The 26,353-nt window shown below is 41.1% G+C and overlaps 1 protein-coding gene across 10 annotated transcripts in view; it reads right to left on the minus strand.

Moving 5' to 3' along the window:
• Positions 1–25,945, minus strand: part of LOC102289481 (protein shisa-6) — an 80,770-nt gene extending 54,825 nt beyond the window's left edge. For 6 of the 10 annotated variants that reach the window (XM_005923746.2, XM_042221672.1, XM_005923741.2 and 3 more), the window contains exons 1-4: positions 25,554–25,943; positions 24,271–25,176; positions 22,550–22,710; positions 9,527–9,628 (exon numbers count right to left, since the gene is read on the minus strand). In XM_005923746.2, coding sequence (XP_005923808.1) covers positions 9,527–9,628; positions 22,550–22,710; positions 24,271–24,794 — 787 coding nt within the window. In that variant the 5' untranslated portion in view covers positions 24,795–25,176; positions 25,554–25,943. Of the gene's footprint in view, positions 1–9,526; positions 9,629–22,549; positions 22,711–24,270; positions 25,177–25,553 lie in introns of all 10 variants that reach the window. The other 4 variants (XM_042221671.1, XM_005923748.2, XM_005923742.2 and 1 more) reach the window with 4 other exon arrangements.
• Positions 25,946–26,353: the final 408 nt, after the last annotated feature.

The raw sequence follows: 26,353 nt of genomic DNA on the forward strand, positions 1-26,353 counted from the left end.
TGCTGCGACCGGTTGGGGTGAGAGAAGGAAGACAGGATAAAGACAAGACACATGACCTCATCCAGGATTAGGGGTTCCTCTGGCTGTGGTTGAACAGGCAACCCATACTCTGCCCTAGGCCACTTCTTGTCTGCTGTACTGTCTTGTCATGAAAATAATCAAACACATTACAATTAAATATTTAAATAAAAAGGATTAGGGACTTTGCGGAATCCACAAGCTGTCGTGAAGTCGTCTGAAGGGGGGTTGAAGACTGAACTGAGTAACTAAGAACACTAAGTGTTGTATCTCATCTTCCATGTCTAGCCTGACGATCCGTGGCCACCATGTGAATCAGTTTATCTCTGGATTTGTTTTCCCTTGCACACTTTAAACAACAGCAAACACTTTCACGGGTGGATGTTTTCATCTTCGGTCTTATCAGCCTGGAGTGGTGATTACACAGACTGGAAATGATGATGCCTGTAGGCTTGTTTTGTTTTTGTTTTTGTGTTGCATCTGATTCATTCAGAGGAACAAGAGATGACTGTGTCACAATCAGAGGGGAGTGCTGAAATGCAGGGAGGGGCTTGTCATACCCTGCCATCAAGTTCTTCACAAAAAGGTAAACAAAAAAAAGAACACATCAGAGGCAAACAGCTGTTAGTACATAACAGGAGAAACAAATGACTGGTGTTTGCTCTGCTAGTCCTTTCCCTTGATAGTCCCTACAGTCCCTCGGCACGATGCCGTTGTATAGTACAACTCGAGTTGAATGCCAATTAGTGATGCCTGGACTTGTTAATATATTGAAATTGCGTTGTAAATAAAAAGTTAACTTCCCCATCTAATTCTGCTGCTGCATCATCACATGCAGCATTCAAAACATATTGTATTCATACAGTAAAAACACTAATTGCCTGCCATGAAAACCAATTTGCCTTCCTCCACAGGGCAGAATTAAAAGTTGGGCTTAGCAAGGTAATGAAGTATGACACGCTAAGTCAAGGATGGAGGCTTTGTCTGAAGTAATCACTTCTCCGGATGCCGTGACTTGGCCGTATTTCATATCAACAAGAGTGACATATGAAAAAATAATTAAAATGGACACATTCGAGTTGTTGCCTGCAACAACAGCTGGCAAGCTGCATTTTTAATACACCATTAAATTTGCATGCTAGCTGTCAATCCAGTCTCCTGTCTGAGGCAGAAAATTCTAATCAATCAAGGTGTTAGAAGTGTAATCTAACTACATCAGTGGCGTGGATTTTGAGCTTTTCTCTTTAACCACACTCGCGCACAGAGGAAATATGTGCTAACAATGTGACAGTGATTTACAGTGCTGAATTTGATTCAGTGACAGTGAGTGAATAGAAAAGTATACTGCAGTTCTCTCATGACAAAAGCAATTAATATAAGTTTGCAATGGCACTGAAGTCAGTTTGTGAAAGCTACGAGTGGTGATGTGGTGTAGCGCTGCCAGCAAACGAGAAGAAGCACCGCCTTGGTCTTATCCTTCTTCTAAGATTATGCTTCCAAAGAACTTTTATACAATTACTGGTGACTCTGACGCTTCAAACTGAGTTCTGCAGTTTTTACACCCAAGGCAGAGGTAACAGTGCGGTTCTATCTGACAGCAGCACACACACACGCACACACACACAACAGATCTTTGAGAATCTTTATTGGTTTGGCTCAGTTTGACAGAAGCCTCAACCTCCCTGCCTCCTTAATTTTGGACAAGAGGACAAGAAAAAACACAAGTGCAAAAGAATGTGTCAGGCAGTGCATCGATCTGGACAGATGGCTGAGGGGACAGAAGCAAGGTAAGCAGCTGTGCATGCTAAATGAAGGGATAAAAAATTGACAACCAAGTAACAACAAAAAGATAATAAAAATTCTTTACTAAATGATAATTTTGCAAGAAAGACACATAAGCCTAATGTTTTTGTCATTTAGTCTTTCCCACATAAAATAAAAGAATGAATAAAATATTAATTTCTGCCATACCATAAATCAAAGCCACTTTGGTAGCCAGTATTTTGTATTTGCTTTGCATCAACTTGAGGCATTGAGCAAAGGGAATTCATGCAGGGAACAGATGGCCACCCACCCTCACAGTAGACCTGGCTCCATACACCACCACAAGGCTTTGAATGGAGTTGTGAAATTGCAAGAAATGAAATATTTTTACACAAAAAGCTTGCATCTGCTGGTGGTTTGACTGCTGGGACAAAATAATGCAGCTCTTTTTTTCTATCAGTGGAGATGTGAATGGGCTCTAAGATGGTGTGAAGTAGACTACAGTATAAAGATGCTATGACATATGTGAATGGAATCAAAATATGCATTATCCATGGCACACCTGCTGATAAATTTATCCAGCCAAGCTCCAACATTAAAAGGTCTAGGTCTGTAATTGCTATCAAATATTTTTTATAAATTCAATTAATTAATTTTCTTTGAATTTTATTTTTCAGCCAAACTATTGCATGTATATATCTCTCTCTGTGTGTGTGTGTGTGTGTGTGTGTGTGTGTGTGTGTGTGTGTGTGTGTGTGTGTGTGTGTGTGTGTGTGTGTGTGTGTTGACAAATTTGACTGCATTGCCAGACACTAAAACCAATAACTAATACTGTTTTATGCATTTATTGATGTATTTACAGGTCCAGGTTTTTTTTCTAGTTATTCTTTTCATTGACTTTTAATTTTAGTTCTGTTTAGTTCAGTCCTGGTAACTACAAATGTCGTGATATGGTCCATCCTATTTTTTTTTACACGAAAAATAACTTTTTTGTGTGTCAGAAGAAAAAGTCCAAAATGTGTAACGTTGTCATGGCCACATGAGTATGTATTATTGGAGTTAATACATACTGGAAGCATGTATTGGAATTATGTGCAGTAATTCAACATTAGGGCAGCACAGTGGCATGGTGGTTAGCACTGTTGCCTTATAGCAAGAAGATTTGGAGTTCAATTTCTGTGTGGTAAATAGTCTGGTTCTTATATAGCGCTTTTCTACTCTTCTGAGCACTCAAAGCGCTTTACACAACTTGTGCATTCGCACAAGCACATTGTTCTAAGTGCTTTCTAAGTGACATTCACACTCCGATGGATGCATCTGAGAGCAATTTGGGGTTAATATCTTGCCCAAGGATATTTGGCATGCAGACTAGGGGAAGCCAGGAATCGAACCATCAACCTTCCAATCAGTAGATGACCTGCTCTACCGCCTGAGCTCCACCCCATGGAGTTTGCATGTTCTGCCCTGTGTTTGTGTGGGTTCTCTTTGTACTCTACTTCCTACTCTGCCAGTGAATAAAAATGTGTTTTCAATCTGGATTTAAAAACCAGCACTGGGGCCCGTTCTTCGTACCTCGCTAAGTAAGTTAGCTGGATTAGATTGTTGACGATTTCGCGTGATCCTGGATCGTTCGGTTCCCCGAAGCTCATCCGGGACTTGCTGTCATAGCAACAGAGCCGTAAGCGCAAACCTGCTCGGGAGCAGGTTTACTTTATGTAAACAGGATTAGATCGCGGACACGCAGGTATGTCCGCGTCATCATACGAAAGAAACAGCGACATTCCGCCACCGTTTCACCACAAATAAATAACATCAATGTAACTAAAGATAATGCAGCACCTGATCCATTTATTGATGTCACACAGATACATACAGGTCATTTCCTAAAAAAGGGAAATGTACTATTAACATTCTATTCCATGTGATTATTACAGATGTAATTCATATTTCAGAGTAGTAATTGTAAATTACTTCGTGTAATCAAGATGAGAGACCACGGCTATAAAAGCGAAGGTGGATTTGGGAAGCCTGTCGCAGCCATGTCTTGTCCGTTTACGCGAGCCACCCATTGCGGAAGGTGCAAGATTGATAAGGAGAGTTTTCAGAATTCAGCGTATATTGCGGGACAGACAGGATCTGTCTGCTCATTGAGAGATATCGATATTCCCGTGAGGGTATTATTTACTTAACCAACTTGTTGACGAGGGGGTGCAGGACCACCACCTGTCTTTTTTTCCTCTGCCCTTTTCTTGGTTGCTGTTATGAACAAACTAACAGAGTATTACAGGCCAGTTACCTTGCCAAGAGACGAAAAGCAATCTAAGAGATAAATATTACCATTCTGTAGAATACTCCTGTATTCCACTTTTACTTGTTCCCATGTTCTTGTGGGTCCTGTTGTGGCTCTAATGTGAAAGGGGATATAATATAACATATTATGATATAATATAATGCCATATGATATTGGACAATATAGTGTCATATGATAGATCTACCCTACCGCCTACTGGTGTTGGCCAGAGGGGCCGATGGCGCGATATGGCAGCCTGGCTACAACCGTAGCTGCCTCCACCAGTGTGTGAATGTGGGAGTGAATGAATAGTGGTATCGTAAAGCGCTTTGGGTGCCTTGGAAAGCGCTATATAAACCCAATCCATTATTATTATTATTATTAAATTACCTACGAGTTTGATTTGTCAGCAACTTTCTGCCAGCCCTCTCTCCTTGCTTTTGCAGCCTTTGCAGTGTTCTCTTGCGTTTTAATTAAACTCTGAAACTCCTGAAATCCCTCACTCATGAGTTCTTGCTCTGCTGCCGGAAAATACCGAGCACGCCCCTTCGACATTTTCGCCGACCAATCAGCGGGTTGCCGATCAATGTTTCTACTATCGATGCGTAGCCCCTTTTACGACACCCAGTGATCGCGCATTACTTCATCCAGCTGTAGTAATCGTCAACAGCAGGTGTGTTCGGGGAACCGGATTAGCGAGCTCACGGTTAGCGCGATGATTTGATCTTGGATGTGTCATTTGATCTTGGATGTAGTAAGCGACGTACGAAGAACAGGCCCCTGATGTCGATTGCCTAATGTGAAGAGGAAGATTATTCCAAAGCTTTGGAGCCACGATAGAGAGCGCTCGGTCTCCTCTAAGTTTCAGCTGTGATTTGGGGACTGAGAGCAACAGCTGCTCAGCTGACCGGGGCAAACGAGTGGGGACATAGGGCTTCAGCAAATCAGACAAATATGCAGGTGCTAGACCATTTAAGGATTTAAAAACCAATAAAAGAACTTTAAAATGAATCCTAAATTCAATTGGAAGCCAGTGCAGGGAGGCCAGAACCGGAGTAATGTGCTCAAATTTCCTTCTACCAGATAAAAACCGCAGCATTCTGCACTAGTTGCAGGCGTGTCAGAGTGCCCAGTCCAACCCCTATTGAAAGGGAGTTGCAATAATCCAAGCGTGAGGTTATAAAAGCATGGATAACAGTCTCCAAATCAAGGTTTAACCTTCGACAGACGTCTGAGTTTGTCGAAGTTGAGTTGAGTTGAGGATTTAAATGAAAATAGTATTTGTACAATTCTAATGAACTTGAAAGTCAATAAAACCTAAAGAATTATGGATTTGATCAGGTGGTCCGGTAATGAAATTGACACCCTTCTCTTCTCAACGAGAAGCTTGGGCTTGGGAGAGCCCGATTGTCCTTCAGAGACATTTGCTGCCAGATACTCAATGTGTTTTCGTGGTGTTTCATTGCTTCTTGTCCTAAAGGATCATGTAAAAAATACCAGTCCCAGCTATTTTGACAAGGTTCCCAGCACCACTGGATAATATGCAACCCCAAACAATGATTTCTAAAGAAATGAGGGGGTGGCTCAGTATTGTTTAAATGTAAAATGATGCAGAAAACTGACTTGGTGACTCCACTGGGATGAAGAAAACAACAGATGTGTGTGGAGAACTAAAAACCTTCCCCAAAACAGAAGCGTCATATCTCTTTATGTTCACTGTTGTAGGTGTGATTAAAGGTCTTTTAAAACAGTGTCTGCTTCTACAGGGGTTTAATTGCACCATACAGGAACATTTGGTTTATTCAGTTCAATTCAATTCATTTTTAATGATATGGTGTCAAATCACAATGGCAGTTGTCTTAAGGTGCTTTATATTGTAAGGTTAAGATAACTATATAACACCTATGAGCAAGTGCTTTGGCGACAGTGGGAAGGAAGAACTCCCTTTTAACAGGAAGCAACTTGTAGCAGAACCAGGCTCAAGGATGGGTGGCCATCTGTCATGACTGGTTTGGGGTGAGAGCAGGAAGGCAGGACAAAGACGCAGTGCGGAAGAGAGCCAGAGATTGATAGCAGATTATTATTGACAGAAAGGAATGAACCAAAGTTTTAATTTACATTTCCTTTTAAGGATTAGGTTAGAAAAATTGTGAAGAGGTGCCTTCTCCAGACACTCATGTGGATTTTGCTAGTATTTTACATTTTCTGGTGTTTTAACAAAATGAAACGTAATAATATGTAAAACAATAGAGACACAAGGTTGTAAAATCAAATCTAGATAAAAACACATCTTAAAATGTATTCTTAGTTGCAGTTTGTCACCACAACTATTCACTAGTCAGTCAAAGGTTGTGCATGAACATTCTCAACCGTTGACTTTCATCCACTTTCATGGTGAGTGTTCACATTGCTTGGTGGTAGGGAACCTGTTTCCAAACTGTCATGATCCATAATCGTACATTGATGATAACCCAGCCCTGACCTCACCTGTCCTCCCCAAGGCATTCTGTCCCAATGAGCTCAACTCATTTGATATGCAACTCTTTAACAAAGGTGGCTCAAGTCAAGTGGTTGCTAACTGGTTGTATTCTAGCCATATTTTGATATAAAGCCAAAGTTTATGACTTTCTGCCATTTTAAAGTTAAATGACTATCCTGCAGTAATTGTTCACTAGTTGTGAGTGATTTCTGTGTATGTGTATTGAGATTTTCACAAATTTACTGCAGTTAATTGAACCTTTTTGTGACAAATAGTTTGCATGTAATTGCCAATTTTAGCACTTTTACCACTTAGTCCATTTCAACATATTTTCTAACCTTAACCAGAGGTCTTCTGTTGCCAACCCAAACCCAAACACAAACATGACCACCTCCTAATCCAGGTTGTCAAATATGACCACTCAAGTTCCTGATCTCTATGTAAAGCTTGCTAAAAGCACTTTCAGAAATGTGGGTGATTCCTATCTGAAGTAGAATCTCAATCGTACTCAAAAGGGTGATTTATACTCTCTGAGTATAAATGTAAGCGCCCCCTTTTTCATGCTCAGAGCTGATCTCATTTGACACATAGTTGTTTTGTATCATGCTACACAGATGTGAAACATCCAGCTGCTCTGACGCCCAGAAACCCAGTCCTGACTTCACCTGTCCTCCCCAAGGACTGCATTACAACAGCACACACACCTATACACACAAACACACACAACTTGCCATCTAATTACCAACCAAACATACCTTCTGCCTGTGTAATTAAGTGCTATAACAGATGCTATGCTAATCCGAGCCAGAGGACTACATCATGACTTCTAAACTTTGTTGTCAACCTGGCAAAAAAACCATATATAACAGAAGAAGACAACATCTGTTTCAAATTCATGTGGCAAACAGACTTTTTCCACTGACTGACCTGTGAATATGTATTTGCATTCTCTCATTTTTCCAGCTTTGTTACTCTTGGCCTAGAGCAAACCAAGCTGTGCAAACCTCTTCCAAAAAAACCGTAATGAAGGTCGATATGATTTAACTTCAGCTGTTTACTTGATGTTAACCTTAACGTGGCTCACATCAGCCCACATGTTTACTGTTTGGACATTTTAGAATCCATCCACAGATTTTGGATAAATCCAAAGCTGGTTAAAGAGAGGGAGAAAGTGACTTTCTGACAATTGTAAATCGCTGGGCTGGAAATATTAACACATGTTGTCAGAAACTCCGACTTTGATGTAAAGTAGGTAGAAGAAATTTAGTTTCTTTTGCCCGTCAAGGAGAAAACTAAGAAGCAGCTGAATCCATTCTGCTTTAGTGGATTTGTAGAGGACTTGTTAAAACACCATGAAAGAGTGTGGGATCCCTAATTAAACGGTTTGTTTGCCTCTGCTGTCCTGAAGTGTACATTGCTAAAGATAATACAGAGCAGTAACAACATCTGAACCAAACTTCACACCACCATTTCAATGATTTCAGGATTCACTCCACAGTAATACCTGCCTCTGGGCACGAGCATGGCCAAACAGAGATGTTGGAAAGAAGAATACTGTTAAAAAGAACTGGGGCTCTGCAAAAAGCTTCACATATTTGTTTGTGAGAAATTTAAGCATCAGAACGTCTTTCTAAGATTCAAAATTCTCAGTCTGTCACATTTTATTTGTTTGTGCTGTGGAGGAATCAAAGGCTACAGTTTGCAAGAAAACACGGCTTTAACTGCACAGATGCTGAATGCTAAACCATCCCCCTTGCTGCTGTTATGACAAGTGCAGGGATGCGGGAGTGCTGCTATTGTGATATTTGTACAGGGAGGAAAATCTGCTTAAAAGAATCAGGATTCACAAAACTTCATTACTCATCTCTGGTAGAGAAGCGCTGGGTGGGGGGTGGAGGGGCTACAGAGCATATCAGAAGGGTTTTTTATTATTATTTTTATTATTTCTAGCTGCACATGAATGCCATTGTGAAACAAACCCCCTCTGGGGATGAAAACAAATGAAGCAGAGAGCAAAGAGGAAAACGGCTAATTTCATGTAAACATAAATGCGATGGTTCCTCATTAGAAGTAAGAGTGGGAGGAAAACTTGCAGGCTCCTGCAGTCTTGTGCACTTGGAAACAAAGTCATGATGTTTGTTGAAAGAGAATCCGTTCCTGCTGGTAGAAAAGCCACACATATACAGTTACACATACACACAAACAATCACACACACACAAATACATGTCTACCGAGCAACGCATAAATCTGAACTGGTATTTATTAAAGCAACGGCAGGTCATCAGCTGCCGTAATTATGATGATGAGCAGGAAATCAGCAGGTTTTGATAGCAAAGAGGAAGCGTGGAAATACATCAAAGTACACCACAGAGGAAGCAAATTATATTTAAATCGAGTCGATTTTTTACAAAGGCAGTCATTTACCATGAAACGGTACAAGCATTCAATTAAACATTTGAAAGCAGGGTCAGGTAAAGGATGTCATCTTGCAACCACTGCAAGGTTGCACCAACACACACACAGCCACCAACACACACAGGCACACACTGAGTCTGATTTGTTGGAGCTAAAATGGATGGGAATAAACCACAAGAGCTTAGTCAATGTGGCTGCATACTAATCAGTGTGTTACCCATGGGAAAACTCTACCCCCGCCCTACTAATAGGTGCATGTGGGTTGAGAATGCATACACAAAGTCACCTTCTCCACCCCATGTCGCCCATCACCGGAGCTATGTTTATGCTTGCTTGTATTTGATTGCAAAATGTATTCATGGGGACTGGATAGGGAAATTGAATCTGGAAATATTTTACCTCTGTCCAGTGTCTCGTAGTTGATCATCAGTGATGTGAGTGGAACATTGAGCAGGACTTTAAGGATTCAGCAGGTATAAAGTGTGGTGTTTGCACAAAAATAATTTAATCTGCTAAGTAAGAAAAAGAGAAGGAAACGAGGACAGAAAAACTACTTTACCTTTCTGATGGCCTCGTCCCAGTGTCACAAAACCAGAAGAGATAAAGTTGTGAAGGTCAGCGCCTCCACTGCTTCTTACGCTCTCTTTTCCGTAGTGGAGACCTGATCACATACAGAGACACACAGAGGCAAGCATGTAGAGCCACAACACAGAAATATTATAACACAGCAGTTGGGGAGACGTGAATGCACAGTTTTAGTGTTCTGAATCCTGAATACGAACATTTAAATTTTGTGTAACCAGTAGGTAACTTGTGTCTGAGATACTGAGGGTGTGCTGTCCAAGATGTGTACTTGCATATACGCAGCATTTTCCCAGTCTCACTGACCGCTTCAAGCACTACAAGTGGCATTTTTAATCATACATCACATTATTCTATGCACTTCAAACACTTTATACCTCACATCCATGGCCTATTAACCAGTTAACATATATGACCTTGGGACAGAGGAAATAAGATCAACTGAAAAAAACCCATGCAGGTCTAGCAATAACATTACAAACTCCACACAAAACAACTCCAGCTAGGGTTCAAACCAGGAACCTTCTTGTGTGAGGCAACAGTACTAACCACCATGCCAATCAATAAAGAAGGGAGCTTTATCCCACCAAAATATCCTGTTATACAGAAGTGACTAAATACACCCATTTTCACTGATTAATAAGAAAGCATAATATTGCAGTAATTTTTAAACGTCATAAGGGAATGATGTCAAACATAAGCATCTGACTCACAATGAGATGTTAAGCTAAAAATTAACATGCTTTATTTAAATATGCTTAAATTTGGATATTGTTGGAGGCACACTTGTTTTTCCTGCAGCAACTCAAAAATTTTAAAATTCAAAAAGACAAGGGGAAAACTGTGTGTTACAGTCAACAATTGGTGGTCAACATGAGTTTTTTGCCATATCCACACTGTGTTTAGACTGTTTAAGTCTGGACAGTTAAGGTTAAGAAAAAAGCAACATGAAACACAATGGCAACATTGAGCCAGAGGGACAAAAATGCTAAACCATGTGCAATGGAAGACAACGTGGGAAATAATCTGCTAGCACTTCCAGGGAAGGCAACTGTAAAAGTAAAGTATAAAGTATAATCGAACCTTTGCAATAATGTTGACCATCCTGTTGAAGCCTTACCCTTTCTGAAAGTAGCATATTCAGTCACTTGTGGGACTATAACAAATTAATATTTTCATTTTTTACTCACTTGTTATTTTAGTTTAGTTTAGTTTATTTTAGATTATTTTGTAATCGGAAGGTTGCCGGTTCGAGACCCGGCTCGGACAGTCTCGGTCGTTGTGTCCTTGGGCAAGACACTTCACCCGTTGCCTACTGGTGGTGGTCAGAGGGCCCGGTGGCGCCAGTGCCCGCAGCCTCGCCTCTGTCAGTGCGCCCCAGGGTGGCTGTGGCTACAATGTAGCTTGCCATCACCAGTGTGTGAATGTGTGTGTGAATGGGTGGATGACTGGATATGTAAAGCGCTTTGGGGTCCTTAGGGACTAGTAAAGCACTATATAAATACGGGCCATTTACCATTTACCATAGTAAATAAGCTGGTACTTATGTAGTGCATTTCTACTCTGTTCATGCACTCAAAGCGCTGTCTATGAGCTTCATTCATCTATTTACACAAAGATTCATACAAATGCTTTTATTTAACATTCACACACTAAATTCAGGGTTCAGTCACACTCCAATGTCATGTACAAAGCTCTCCGATTATTAAATGACTCATTTTACCTCCTGAGCTGCAGCCACTTGATATAAAATGTTAGAAATTAACTATAAAAGCTACCTGCTTTTTCCCAGAACTCATATTCAAATGTCAAAAGGTGGCGCCCATTACAAGTGAATCTGACAGTTAGTACAAAGATTTAATTTATTAGTTTGACTCAGTGTTTGGTGACAGGATAGAATACTTTACGGTTATTGAAAATGCACAATCAGACTAATGGCAGAGATTGGACATTTAGATTATTGCTTTTACTGTGTTGGCATGTAATTGTCCGTGTCATTGTAACTCTTTTATATCACTGAAAAGCACAAATATCACAGATTTTTTCATTTTCTTTTTGACACTGACGCAGTAAAATGTAACATTTACACAAAAAATGACATATAGAAATGTATAGAAATTACAAAGCTCAAAAAGTTATGTGTCAGTTTTTAATGGAAACTAAATATGGAACCACTTTAATACTGATAGAACCCTTGGAATATAATATATATACTAACGTATAAAATCAACAATGTTTCACTTTAAAAGAACATTTGCAGGGCCGCTAAATTGTGTTTGAGTGTTTCTATCAAATTTCTTATTTGCCTCAGATGTGTTTGTTTTTTTTGTGCCAAATATAAAATTTTCCCATGGTGTCATTACCCCTCAGACATGGATTGAGGGGAAGTGGCTGAAATGTGAACAGCAGCTGCAAACACAGTGCTGTGATATTCAAAAAAAAAAAGGAAGAAGAAGAAAAAAAGCAATATGTTTCCACCACCCACATACCAGTGCACTTTGAACTCAATCACACCTCTCCCTGTGCTGCCTTCATGCTGCAGATAGAATATCTACAAGGGTTATTTTACGCATTCAGTCATACCACCATGCATGTATATATATCACATGCAGAATTGCTAGTGCTGCTGCACTATTGTCTTCTTTTGTCATATTTGTCATTGGTAGGTAACTCCACAGGCCATCGTAACGACCCTGGAAAAACCATTCAAAAGTGATCAGAATCCACCTTTTTTCCCCTCCCGCTTTCTCTCCCACTGCTCACTACTGAGAGATAGCATGAAGAGTCTGCAGAGAGAACGTTGCACATTATTAATTTATCCTCCTTGATACAAAGAAAATCGTGACTTTCACCTCAATGATGTACTATGGAAATGAACAGCCGCTGGAGCCAATGCACGCTGAGGATTCATATGGTAATATTTTTTTTAATCTGACCTCTTCACTGCACACCTACACCTCTGAAATTGGAAAAATGTGAATAATAAGATAATTATATTATGAACAAAGCCTGATGTGGTGCAGCTTGGCAGGCATTGGAGAGACTATCTGAATCCAAGGTCGATTAAGGTCCAACACAGCCAGGCAAAAGTAATTTGATTCAATTCAATTCAGTTAAGTTAAATTTTTTCGAACATCAATTCACAACAACGGTCACATAGAGATGCTTTATACTGTAATTTAAAGAACCTACAATATTAGAAAGAAACAGAAACAATCACATGACCCCCTTTGAGCGAGCACTTGGTGACAGAGAGAAGGAAAAACTCTCTTTTAAGAGGAAGAAAGCTCTGAAAGAAACAGGCTCAGGGAGCGGCAGCCATCTGCAGAGAACTGTTGGGGGTGAGGGGGAAGAGACCAGTCGGGACAAAAGACAGATTACGGGAGAGAGAGCCAGAGTTCAATTCTAACCTATGATTAAATGCAGTAGTAGTGTATAAACACCAGTTAATAGGAATGAGCAGCCGAGCAGCCTGAGCTTATTGCAGCATAACTAAAGACTGGTTCAGGGTCAACTGATTCTCCCTAACTATGAGCTTTATCAAACAGGAAAGCTTTATGCCTAATCTTAAAAGCAGAGGTAGTGTCTATTTCCCAAATCCAAACTGAAGGCTGATTCCATGATGCGGCTTGATAGTACAAGATATTATATGTGAGGAGAAGGATTTTAAATTCAACTCTGAGCTGAACAAGGAGTTGATGAGGAGAAACTAATATGGGAGGAATGTGGTGTCTCTTTCCAGTCCCAGTTAGTACTCTTGCTGCGGAGCTCTGGATCAACTGAAAGCTTTTTGGGAAGCTTTTAGAGCAAACTGATAAAAATGAATTATTATAGCCTTGAAGTTATAATTGCATGAATCAGTGTCTGAGACAAGATGTTTCTAATTTTAGCAAGAATGCACAAATGAATCAGAATAATCCTATATATGTGCTCACCAAAGGACATTTCCTGGTCACAAATGACTCCAATATTTCTCACATTATTACTGAAGGACAAGGTAATGCCATCTAAAGTAAATATCTGGTTGGATACCATGTTTCTAAATGTCCTAAATGTTTCAGGCCAAGTATACTAACTTAAAAAATGCCTGTAGTTTAACTAGGTGATTTGTACCATGAGACTTCATGGATAAATAAAACTGGGTTTCCTGCAGTCCTTCCTAATAAAATTCCCTAAAGGAAACATGTACAATGTAAAAAGTATTGGTCCCAGCACAGTCCTCTGTGGAACTCCATGACTAACTTTTGTGTCTGAGGAAAACTCCCCATTTACATACACAAATTAGACTCTGTCAGATTGATATGAATCAACCCACTGGGCTGAGATCGAACAGGAACAATACAGAGGTGAGGCCACTGTCAGACGCCAGTCACTCATGCTGTTTCTGTGACATGATGTACTCTAACTCCTGACTGAAATGCTTTCCAATAAAACAACATTCCTTTGTAAATGATCAGTTAACTGTTTGACAAAGATTTTTTTTAAATGATAGGAAGGTTGGAAACTGTTTTTTTATGGCTGGATTGAGTAAGGGCCTTAAAAGTGTGTGGTTCACAGCCTGTTAATAAAGATGGATTAATCATATTTAAAATTAAAGCATTCATAAATGGTGAAACTTTTTTAACAGTCTTGTCAGGATGGAGTATTGATGTTTTAAAGGAAGACATTACTGAAGTTAACTCTGAAAGATTGATTGGAGAGAACGACTCTAAGTTCCTCTGCTTAATGACACATCTGTGGGATAGCTGTGAATATTTTTTTTTCTCTATTGGTTAAAATATGTAAAGAAATTCATAAAGTCCTTGCTAGTTTAGGTCAAAAAGGAATAATTGGCTCAAGAGAGCTCTGACTCTGTCAGCGTGGCTACAGTGCAGAAAAGAAACCTGGGGTTGTTTTCTTTGATCGTACCAAATAGTAAACGTTCTAGCTTTATGGAAGACTCTTATTGTGGTACAGTTTTGGATTTTTGCTTTTTTTCTACCCAAATTAAGATCTTTAATGCAATTTTCTCTCCAAATGATGTTATCTACTTTAAGGCACAGATTTATCAGTTATGCAAGGTACCAACCTCTGTCACCAGTATCGATCTCTGATTTGTTGCCTTCTTTTTTGGAGCAGCCAAAGTATCTGGGGTTGTAACCTGAGTATGATTAAAGGCATGGCTGGGCTTATTTATATTTTCTCTAATAAAAAAATAAATGAGGTGTTAAGGCTGGGGGTGGCTGTAGCTCAGGAGGTAGAGGTTCGATCCCTGGCTCCTCCAGTTTGCTTGCCAAGTATCCTTGGGCAAGATGCGAATCCCAAGTTGCTCTCCGATGCATCCATCAGAGTATGAATGTTCATTAGGAAGCACTAAAACAGATAACACCTGATTTTTGGCTTCTCTGATTAGGGTGGACAAAGTTCAGAGTGGCTTTCAAATGATTCATAACTCTGTCCAGGTCTTTGGTTGATTAATAAGTAAAATAAGTAAAAGATTGCTGCCACTCCTCTCCTTGGCCTCTGACAGTATGACTTGTGGGTGCTAATTTATTTAAACTAACTGTTAGATTTGTATTGTTGATTGTCATTTATGCTTAGAAATATTTAACCATATATGCTTAGAGGTGTATAATCATTTGTAGATTGAAAGAATGTCTCATCCTAGGAGGTCTGTAACAGCTCTGTGTAGCATGAAGGGGGAGTGCGTTCACTCCCTCTACAGAGTGTTCCGGCGTAGATCACACCTCCTAGGAGAGGTCGTATCTTTTCTTATTGATTTATGGTATAGCAAGCACACGTATATCTGTTTAAGTATAAGAGCCTTTTGTTCAGATGGACCGCTAGACTCCTGGCACCAGCTTTGGGGAGTCTTCACAGGGTCACATCTGGACCTCACACACACACACACAACACACACACACACACACACACACACACACACACACACACACACACACACACACAGCACTACACACACACACACACACACACACACACACACACAACACAGGCAAGGTACTCTTTGTGTGTATGTAGACGTCATATGTTAATGAACCTATGCATATTCATGTAACCTCAATAAAAGAACAGTGGTACGGGAGAGCGGGCGAGAGCAACTGGGGTCAAGCGAAGGAACGGCGCTCTGTCCGGTTTTCTCCCGTGCACGAGTAACATGAAGAACTTTGCCTACTTGTGTCTTGCTTTGCAGTGTAATTATATTGTCTTCAACGTTCCAGCGGATGGGTTCAAGCTACAAACCTATCACTAACATATTCATATTGTTGTAACAAGGTTTCCTATGGAAAAGCAAATCATCATTCTGATCAATTATTTATTGATTTATAAATAGTGATTTATAAGAGAGAGAGCTAATATTTAATATTGCACATTCATTTACTTTTAAGTGTACTTAACGGTATTTGATCAATCCTCTGTGAATTTTAAGTCTGCTTCCTAAATTAAACCGTAATACCATTTATATACTGGTTTTAGAGAATGATCAGAACTATATGTGTCATTTTGATAAAGCCATTTAACTGTAGCTCAGTGTCACATATCTCATTCTTTTTCAGTTTCTCTGTTATATAAGCTGAAACCTCTAAAGGAAACATTTTCAGTGATACCTTGGAAAATACATGCCCCTGCCCTCTCATGAAACTAATTGTGCAGTGCAGTCCTAAGTTCTAACCCACTCTGGGCTGTCTTAAACCACAACAGCTGCGGGATATAGTTGGATTCCTGCCTCTGCACCTGAAACACACTTATCCACATACACACATATGTCTGGCACTCGGGGTGCCAGAAGTCCAGCTGTATAATAAGGGGCAATAATGAGATCTAGGGCAGGAGACAATTAGGTGGAGTCTCTCAGTTGCTCAGGTTAAACACAGGTGCACTCAAGAGAAAGCTTCTAATAAACATGTTGATGCAGTCAGCACAGAAATGTTGTTTTTAACATGGGGCCTGATGATTATCTGGCCAATGGGGAGCCAGTGAGGTCACAGCGGAGATGTTATTGCTGCACACTTCAAGGATTAATTGGAAAGAAGCAGCAAGAAGAGGAAGCAGATGTTTGTTACATGTGTGTAGTAGTGGTTGAGGCGGGATGCCTCACTGAATATAATTATAAAAGTGCCTATTGGCAAATAATTAGAGTAATTAAGTCACTGTTTTGTTGTTTAGGCAAAATTTGGGGTTTATGTGGAAAGAAGGTGCTACACACAGAACGCTTTTAAAAATATGTATCTGAAGATCACGTCATAACCGCCAAACAGCCGAAAATGTTGTTGTATCATCACGACCTCTAATTGTCCACAGCAGCTGACCTTTAAGCTCGAGAGTCATCTCATAAAATGAACTGACAGCTCACATCCCTTCAGTGCTGCATACAGTGCAGATATATAAATACCAGCTCAAGGCTTTTCAGCTGCTACGAGAACCCTAACATGCAGCGATTCAATGAACTCAACACCATAAATTATAATCCAATCTTTAATTCAACTCATTACAAGTTTATTGTTGTAGTTCACCCATTCTACTTTTGAAAACTGGGCCTGACCACTCAAGACGTTGCTCATTAGGAGATGGAGGATTCTTTTATTCTGTTCTGCATCTAACAGGGAGACAAACATAAGATCTCTCAAAGATCTGATCTCTTTTTCAGTAAGAGTACTACCAATCCCTGCAAGTGTTCTAAGTGAAGTGAATGCTTTTAAAACACTGTGATATTAGGGAATTCTAGTTGGCCTGCCTATAAGGAACAAATGCGCTTGACTAGTATTTTTTGGTTTCTGTACCTGAAAACTTTACTTCATCATTCTCTGCATTAGGAAACTGTCAGACAGTAAACCAAGCAACACTTTAAAAACCCTCCGAAAAACAGGCAACTCTTTGCCTGTGGTTTGTGGTGAATAAATCAGCTTCATCTGAAGAGAGCTGTGGGCCAAACTGCATTACTCAGAGAGGCGGTTATTGTTTACTTTAACCGACGGCAAACTCCTGCAAAGGTATCTGCTCCTCCCTTTCAAGGCCGGCTCCTTGTTGTGGCTCCGGGGTGCTCTGTGTTTACACCCCGACCTAAAAGAGGATCTGAGCCACACAACAATGCAGAGTGGATTCGAATAAAAATAGAAGCACTTGCGCTGGTATCATATTATGCTGTCTGTACTGTTTTTGCTGTAGGCCGCTCTTTTTTTTTATTTAAAAAAATGCAGGGATGTTTTGCAATGCACCAAGGGTACCATGTTGCCACACAAGATCGGTGATGTGAAAAAATAAATCAGCGTGTATTTTTAGAAAAGGGCTGAAATAAAGGATTTTAAAATATGTTGGGGAGGACATCTCTGCAGCTAAGAGAGACCGGACATGTTTAAATGCAAAGATCAAAGAAGATATGGCTGTTATACCCACTTTAGACATAAGTTGACAGGATCCTCTTGGGCCCCTTAGCCTTTTACTTCATGAGGTCTGTCCACCTGATATAAAAGTGTCTCAGAAAGCCTCTGGATGTGAAGTGCCAGCAGCAACAGTTCCACCCGAGAACCCTCTCCTTAAGAGGCCTGCCTTGCCATTCTGTGCCAAATGCCCATTTAGGCGTACATGAATATGCATTTTCTATGTGAGCGAGTGGACTCCCTCTCTGTTCTCTCAATTTATATGCACACATTAACGACACTTGTGCCCGCACTGTCACTGCCTTTCATGTCCAACCCCATCAGGACGGCTGTGGTCCCTGATGTGGAGGGGGTGGGTTTTTCTATTTTATCTAGGATAGACTGAGCAGAGCTGGCGCAAGTTGTATTCTCTTTGCAGTGACTCTCTGCAAGCAGGCAAAACACAGGCGACAGAGCAATATAAAGATAAAGCTATGCCCGAGCTCATGTGAGGAAAAAAACATGCAAGTGTGCACTGAAGGCAGGCTGACATGTGCAGCTTTGCATCTGCCCTCTCTCCCTCTCTGTGCATGGGCCGGCAAGTGACCATTAAGGATAGACCAATTCATTCACTAAGCTGAGGAGACATTAAGTGAATGAATGCAGACTGCAGCTGCAACAAGCACTGTACTGCAAGAAAAATGTTCCCCCCAAAGTGTGTGATAGATGTGAAAGTGACAGAAAGAGGCCAAGTTTACATGACATTCAAGCAGCTGCAAACCCAAATAAAGCTGAGAATATGCACAATCTATTATTTAAAGATGAGGATGCAGAGAGACTATTGCTGTCTTGTCACACAACTCAGCCATAACAACTTCATGTACTGTGTTAGGTGTTTTGCTGCTTACATCTACAGCTCAGAAAATAAACATTTTAGCTATAATATTGTCTTTGCTCACATTTTCTGAAGGTCGTTATGACTCTCTCATCGATTAATATAAATATGTTGTTATATGATTGGTTCCTAATTAAAACATTTCAAAAAGAGTGGAAAAATAGGCATGGATTAAGATTTAATCGAGGGATAGGTGGGGGTGGCATCTTAGGGGATAGCATCAGGCAGTTTATTTCCTACATTCTGGACTACATTTGTGCACCAGTTTATATACAGGGAGTGCAGAATTATTAGGCAAGTTGTATTTTTGAGGAATAATTTTATTATTGAACAACAACCATGTTCTCAATGAACCCAAAAAACTCATTAATATCAAAGCTGAATGTTTTTGGAAGTAGTTTTTAGTTTGTTTTTAGTTTTAGCTATTTTAGGGGGATATCTGTGTGTGCAGGTGACTATTACTGTGCATAATTATTAGGCAACTTAACAAAAAACAAATATATACCCATTTCAATTATTTATTTTTACCAGTGAAACCAATATAACATCTCCACATTCACAAATATACATTTCTGACATTCAAAAACAAAACAAAAACAAATCAGCGACCAATATAGCCACCTTTCTTTGCAAGGACACTCAAAAGCCTGCCATCCATGGATTCTGTCAGTGTTTTGATCTGTTCACCATCAACATTGCGTGCAGCAGCAACCACAGCCTCCCAGACACTGTTCAGAGAGGTGTACTGTTTTCCCTCCTTGTAAATCTCACATTTGATGATGGACCACAGGTTCTCAATGGGGTTCAGATCAGGTGAACAAGGAGGCCATGTCATTAGTTTTTCTTCTTTTATACCCTTTCTTGCCAGCCACGCTGTGGAGTACTTGGACGCGTGTGATGGAGCATTGTCCTGCATGAAAATCATGTTTTTCTTGAAGGATGCAGACTTCTTCCTGTACCACTGCTTGAAGAAGGTGTCTTCCAGAAACTGGCAGTAGGACTGGGAGTTGAGCTTGACTCCATCCTCAACCCGAAAAGGCCCCACAAGCTCATCTTTGATGATACCAGCCCAAACCAGTACTCCACCTCCACCTTGCTGGCGTCTGAGTCGGACTGGAGCTCTCTGCCCTTTACCAATCCAGCCACGGGCCCATCCATCTGGCCCATCAAGACTCACTCTCATTTCATCAGTCCATAAAACCTTAGAAAAACCAGTCTTGAGATATTTCTTGGCCCAGTCTTGACGTTTCAGCTTGTGTGTCTTGTTCAGTGGTGGTCGTCTTTCAGCCTTTCTTACCTTGGCCATGTCTCTGAGTATTGCACACCTTGTGCTTTTGGGCACTCCAGTGATGTTGCAGCTCTGAAATATGGCCAAACTGGTGGCAAGTGGCATCTTGGCAGCTGCACGCTTGACTTTTCTCAGTTCATGGGCAGTTATTTTGCGCCTTGGTTTTTCCACACGCTTCTTGCGACCCTGTTGACTATTTTGAATGAAACGCTTGATTGTTCGATGATCACGCTTCAGAAGCTTTGCAATTTTGAGACTGCTGCATCCCTCTGCAAGATATCTCACTATTTTTGACTTTTCTGAGCCTGTCAAGTCCTTCTTTTGACCCATTTTGCCAAAGGAAAGGACGTTGCCTAATAATTATGCACACCTGATATAGGGTGTTGATGTCATTAGACCACACCCCTTCTCATTACAGAGATGCACATCACCTAATATGCTTAATTGGTAGTAGGCTTTCGAGCCTATACAGCTTGGAGTAAGACAACATGCATGAAGAGGATGATGTGGACAAAATACTCATTTGCCTAATAATTCTGCACTCCCTGTATTTTCTGCACTAGTTTCCACTTTAGTATATACTGCAATATAATGTACTGAGACTCTTTGGCACTGTAGTGCTTTCAATTAAATTTTCATGACGTTTTTTACATTCAACACTATAACTTCCACATCTACACTTACATGTTCTCCTACTGTACAATGAGCTGACAATATTGGCTGCCATCAGGCTGCTTTTGTGCCTTTTCTTAGGTGAAGTAACCTGCGTAATCGTCCATGTATGTATGAGAATTCATTTATTTGCCCTGGATTTGGGGGCTCAGATGTGTTTTAGTATGATACACATATTTATGGAACTGACTGAAAGTGAGAACAGCCAACATTATCTCAAGGTCAGTTAGCAAACTAGCAACCATATTTCCAAAGGTAAAAAACAGTGGCTCACAATATCCTTTCACTTCTGATTTCTCCAACCTGCTCATTTTCTCACAGCATCCGAGCTGTGAAGCTGCTGGCAGAGATCAAAACACTTTGTCTCAAAACTTTGTCCACTAATCTGAGGTTCGATCTCCAGCTCTCTCAGTCCACATGTCAAAGTAGCCTCGGAAAAGGTACTACACAGCAAATTGTCCGATGCCTGCATTGGAGTATTTGAATGACAGATAGCCCTCAAAGTCAGAAAATGCTTTGAGTGCTCATTCAGAGTATCAAAGTGATATATATACCCTGTCCAACTATAGTTTGGATATAATAAGAATTTCTATACAGCAAGATGATTTCTAAACAGAGATAACTGCTTGTTTGTCATTTATCACAGTGTGAAAGCATCCAAGCAAACACTTTGACTCTGAGTAACTGTTAGCTGATCGTCTTTTATTGAGGCCTTGGATGACAACATGACAGTTCAGGCTTCCCACGTGTTGCTCGAATGTCATTCTTAGACTTTTTTTTAGCTAAGGGAAGTTTGCGTATGAGAATTATTTTATATTGTTCTGTTATTTTAAAAATGAAACTAAATTTTCTTGCTGAACTCATGAAAAGTTAAGCTGTCATATACTGACGTATGTAAAGACAGTTTCTTCTGGCTTTTAATTTTAGTTTAGTTTATATAACTTGCAGGAAATCCCCCAGCCGGACTTAAAAATTAAAAAACACAATTTGTAGTTACTTACCAGTGTCGACCACCTGAGCTTTAAATTAGGGCTATCAAGGGGAAGTTTCTTCTTTGACAGTAAATACATAGATAAATTAATAGATCATGCCACAGAAAATGTTACACAGCAGTAAAGTCTGCCGTGCTTTCAGAGCTACATCACCTTTAATTTTCTACTCCGTATCTCTGCATTTGCTCATCCTGCACAGAGGCTTAACATCTTTCTGTTTTTCTTTCCATCTCAGCAACTCCATTGTAATATCTCATTATTTTCCATCTGTGTCCCTCTCCCCAAGTGGCTTTGTATCTCTCCATCTGATAACACCTGCTTTGTCTGTGAACCTGCCAGTGCTGCCTGGATTCTGTGTCCGTTTTTCAGGCCATATTAATGACTCACACTCCTGTCTGTTCTTGCAATTGCAAGGTTAAATGACTCCGTGTGTGTGCTGACTGAGTGAGAGGTCATCACTTCCAGCCTATCAGAATCTGCTGGGCAGGTCTACCTTTGCTAGTCTGTGATTATCTGTCCTTTAGTCTCGCTGTTGCTCTCTCTTCTCTTTTGCTCAAATCAGATGATTACAGGATGTTACCACGGAAGATTAAAATGCTGAAAGGGTCAGTACAGTGGGTGCGATTTGAATGGTATTGCAGAATTTTACACACAAATAATGATGATATGCTGCAAATGCATTGCACAAAAATGCTCTCAAAGACACAGGCACAGGGTTCAGCTGCTGAAATGTCCCTTCAGCCATAAACATGAGCTTTAGAGCTTCGAGTATAGAGAGGGGAGCAAGAAGAGCTCTTACCATGGTTGGATTTGGAGGAGTGAACAGGGGTGTAGTGGTTCTTGGATGAGGTTCTGACTGGTGTGTTGTCTTTGGGTGAGCCATTCATGGCTGCAAAATTTTCACAGTCGTATTGTGATATAGGGATGGGCCCCTGCTGCCTCAGGATGTCTGCAAGGGCCCTAAAAACAGACAAGCACACAGCAAACAAGTGTGAACATTACACCAAAAAGGAAGCTTTTCCTCTTTGTACAGGTTGTCTCTGTGCATGCATCTGAACACAGTTAAAAACCAGACGTGAATTGTTGAAACAGTGTTGCGCTATTATGGGTAATTCAGGGCTGCTCCGTTTCTTGTTCTTCTGTCTCTCTCTCTCTTTTCTTTTTTTTCTTTTTTTAACACGTCTGGGAACATGACGAATGTTCATTTGCAAGAGAAACAGCGTTGGATGTGTGAGTATCTCAGCTAATTGGGTTGAATTTGAATGTTTTTCAGACCGCACCAGGTGCATGTGGAAGGATGAAGCCCTCGAGGGGGGTGAAAGAGGGAGAGAAGCAATCATGATGAAAGAAAGTAAAAAAAATGTTTGTTTGCTTTTTTTCTGACATCATACTTAGAAAAAATGGGGGGAATCTAATTACTTTGAAGGCGCCGCAGCAGCTCAAAGCTTTTGTACGACAAATATATTGGTGGTTTAACCTTTGCCTTTAAATTAATATCTTAGCTTCACTTTACCTCCCCCCTCTCCCCACCTCAGCGATTCATCCCTTTCCCACCCTGCCCTCCTTTGTGACCCTTATGGAATGTGGTGGTGCATGCGTGTCACACAGCCTTGATACAGCCAAAACATTAATGCAAACATCATCTATTATTCACAGACTTAAGATTGCTCAAGACTGTGAATAATGCATTCAGTAATAATAAAAAAACAATTCAGTGTTGAAGATCTTATGTGTCAGCATTTGTTCGTGTTGGTCTGCCCGTGTTTGATGGGGCCAGTATGAGGAGATGGGATGCAGTTGCGCCATCTCTGCTAAGCATCCTCATCCACCTCCTCACCTGAACACATCAGACAGCCATGTGCTGATGTGTAGAGGCTGAAGAGAGGGCTGTCAAGTATGATTCTTGACAGCTGGCTGGTTGCCTCCTGAGCCCAGTATGCAGACTAGTGTTAGACTCCATCACTAGTTACAATTTCTTTTTCTTTTTTTAATTCTGCAATATGAACTAAAAAACATAAAATATAAACGTTGGCCATTAGTCCTTCTCACTCCCACTCATAGCAGATGCACGCACTTGTTTCAGGAGCACCAGCCTACCACAATCAGTATGATAACACTCTTTCAACTTCTCTCTATAATTATTTTAGGCTTTGGTTTTTCTGGGATTTAACATCTGCTGCAGATCGAACACAATTTGATCTGAGAAGTGCTGCCTTTTAGATAACAGTCTGTTCATTCATTCCAGCGCTTTACCAGCCTCATTTTCACTTCGTTAGCGCTGATAGAGAGAAAGAAAACAAGTTGCTTGCTTGAAAAATATCGCATTTGACAGCACTTTGGGCCTGTTTCTTTGACCTTTAGCCCCTGCCTGTAAATGGACTCTACATCTCTGTGCATATTATGGTCTGTCCAGTTATACATATGCATGAAGTGCAAAAGGCAGACTTTTAATATGCAGCTTTGTTTCTTGATTAAAGGGAGCATGTTAAGCAGAATTATTACAGTCTTCCTCCCACTCACCTGTGTATATTCATTTCTTGAGGCGGCTCTGTGGCTTTGTCATATGCAACTTTGGCCGACACTCCCAACACTATGATGAAGGCTATGATCCCACAGGTGATGTAGACCGCCGTGTTGGTCTGATCCATGGAGAGATAGGGATCATTGGTCGGGATGGGGGACGGAGTGGCCGTCTCCAACCAGCCCGGCGTTACGTAGTTCGTGCACGCAGTCTGATCAAGTCGGTCTTTCTTATACTCGCAGCAAAAGCGCAGGAAGCACGTCCCGCAGCAGTACCGGTGATCTGTGTTGTTGCACTCGAACGCACTGTCAAACTGCCCGCTTACATCGAAGTAGCCCTTGCAGGACTCGTGTTTCCTGACGGGCGACGGTTTTGGAGTCTTCTGCGGGACGACCGTGGGGATAGCGGTGGCTTTCGGAGCCTTCCTGGTCGCCTGCTTGGGTTTTTTACCGCCCGTTGCGGCGCTCAAGACGCACAGGGGGTCCAGATAGATCAGCAGCAATAAAAGGTACCTTATCCCCATGATAATGTGAAGAAGTCTTCCAGTGTTATGTGCTTGCACAGACACTTCAACTCTGGTTAAACGCTCAAAGGTTCAGTCTCGTGCAAGTCTTCCCCTATTCGGTCAGTGTCCTGTGCAGCCGTCATGCTGAATGCAACTCTGTGCGGACTGTTGTCAAGGGCATTCTCTGCAGTTATTATGCAATGGACACACTAAAGCCCATTGCGAGCCTTCGCTGAGTGTAGACAGGAGAGCACAACCATATCTTGACCGGGCTCAGGAACTGACAGCCGCCCGGGCTCTGCGCGTTCTCCCCGCCTCTGCTGAGCTGTTGCGGCGCGTCGCTATCCGAGGTGCTGATATCTGGAGCCCACAGTCAGCTCCGTTAAGAGTCAAAGTTAGGCTGGGGGAACAAATAAAACAAATGAGCTCATTAGGTATTATCCTCACGTCAGAAGCGCGTCATTAATTCGTTTTTCTACCCGTATAAATATCCCGACACATTTGAGCCATGAATTTGAGTTCGTTCGTGCAGTTTGCGCGACGCCTCAAACTTGATAACATTCCACCCACACATCACAGGATCGTCCAAATGAATCTGGTGTGTTATCTTTATGTTAAGCATCACACCCGAGCATTGCAGTACTAAACTAAACGTGGCGCCAAGAGCATTCCAGTCATTAATTTCAAAGAGGATTCAAAGTAAGTTGACGACTTTTATTTTTCTCGATATATTCACGGTATTTTAATTCGGAGTGGGAGTATGAAAAGCCAGCCTACCTCTGTTAGGATACCCACTGGGGAGTTGCTCTGTGTCTGGGTCTCTGAAAGTCTCTCTCCCTATCTCTCTACTTCTCCTCTCCTCCTTCTTGGTTTTCTCCCTCCCTCTTGTCTTACATCACTTCGGTGCTGGCGTCAGAACTCAGCCATGTATCGGTAAATTGCACCCCCGTCTTCTTTTTTTTTTCTCCTTCTCCTCCTCCAAGCAAGCCTGGTTATTGGCATTAACACTTCTAAATTAAATGGCTGCACAGACCTCTTGTTCGCTGGCGGTATCCGGCAGCATCCTTCACTCTCCGCATGGGTTGCATGCTTATTCGTGCTTGCAGTCTTCTGCGCAATTTCCTGACCTTTCTGTACGGCGGGCTGTTATCATTTTGTGGCTTAATGTCTGTAAACACGCATTGTTTTCAGGAGGAATCAACACTAAGCTGTGCTCCCGATCACAGTTAACACACTCATTATTCCAGATTAAGTCATTCACGTTGGCACTGTAGCCAAGCCATGGTACCTGGGGGATTGTGGAAAACTGATAGGGCTAAATTACCAGTCAAGTGTGTGTTCAGCACTGTTGCACTGAAATGCACACTTCCACAAACAGATCTCCCTTTTTCTTTTTTAAACGGCGGTCAAGAATGCAAACCGCCCATGCTTTTATTTCCAAATAAACCCCCTCATTAATTAACACACATTCAGCTATAGAAATCGGCAGGTACAGAGCCGGGTTATAATGAAGCGCTGCATACATCGCTCCTAGCGCTTGAAAGCAGAGTTATACTACACATCATATTCGCACCCAA

The sequence above is a fragment of the Haplochromis burtoni genome, unplaced genomic scaffold, assembly GCF_018398535.1.
Source record: "Haplochromis burtoni strain Fernald_Lab_line unplaced genomic scaffold, NCSU_Asbu1 Contig_71, whole genome shotgun sequence".
In the NCBI taxonomy this organism is placed as follows: domain Eukaryota; kingdom Metazoa; phylum Chordata; class Actinopteri; order Cichliformes; family Cichlidae; genus Haplochromis; species Haplochromis burtoni.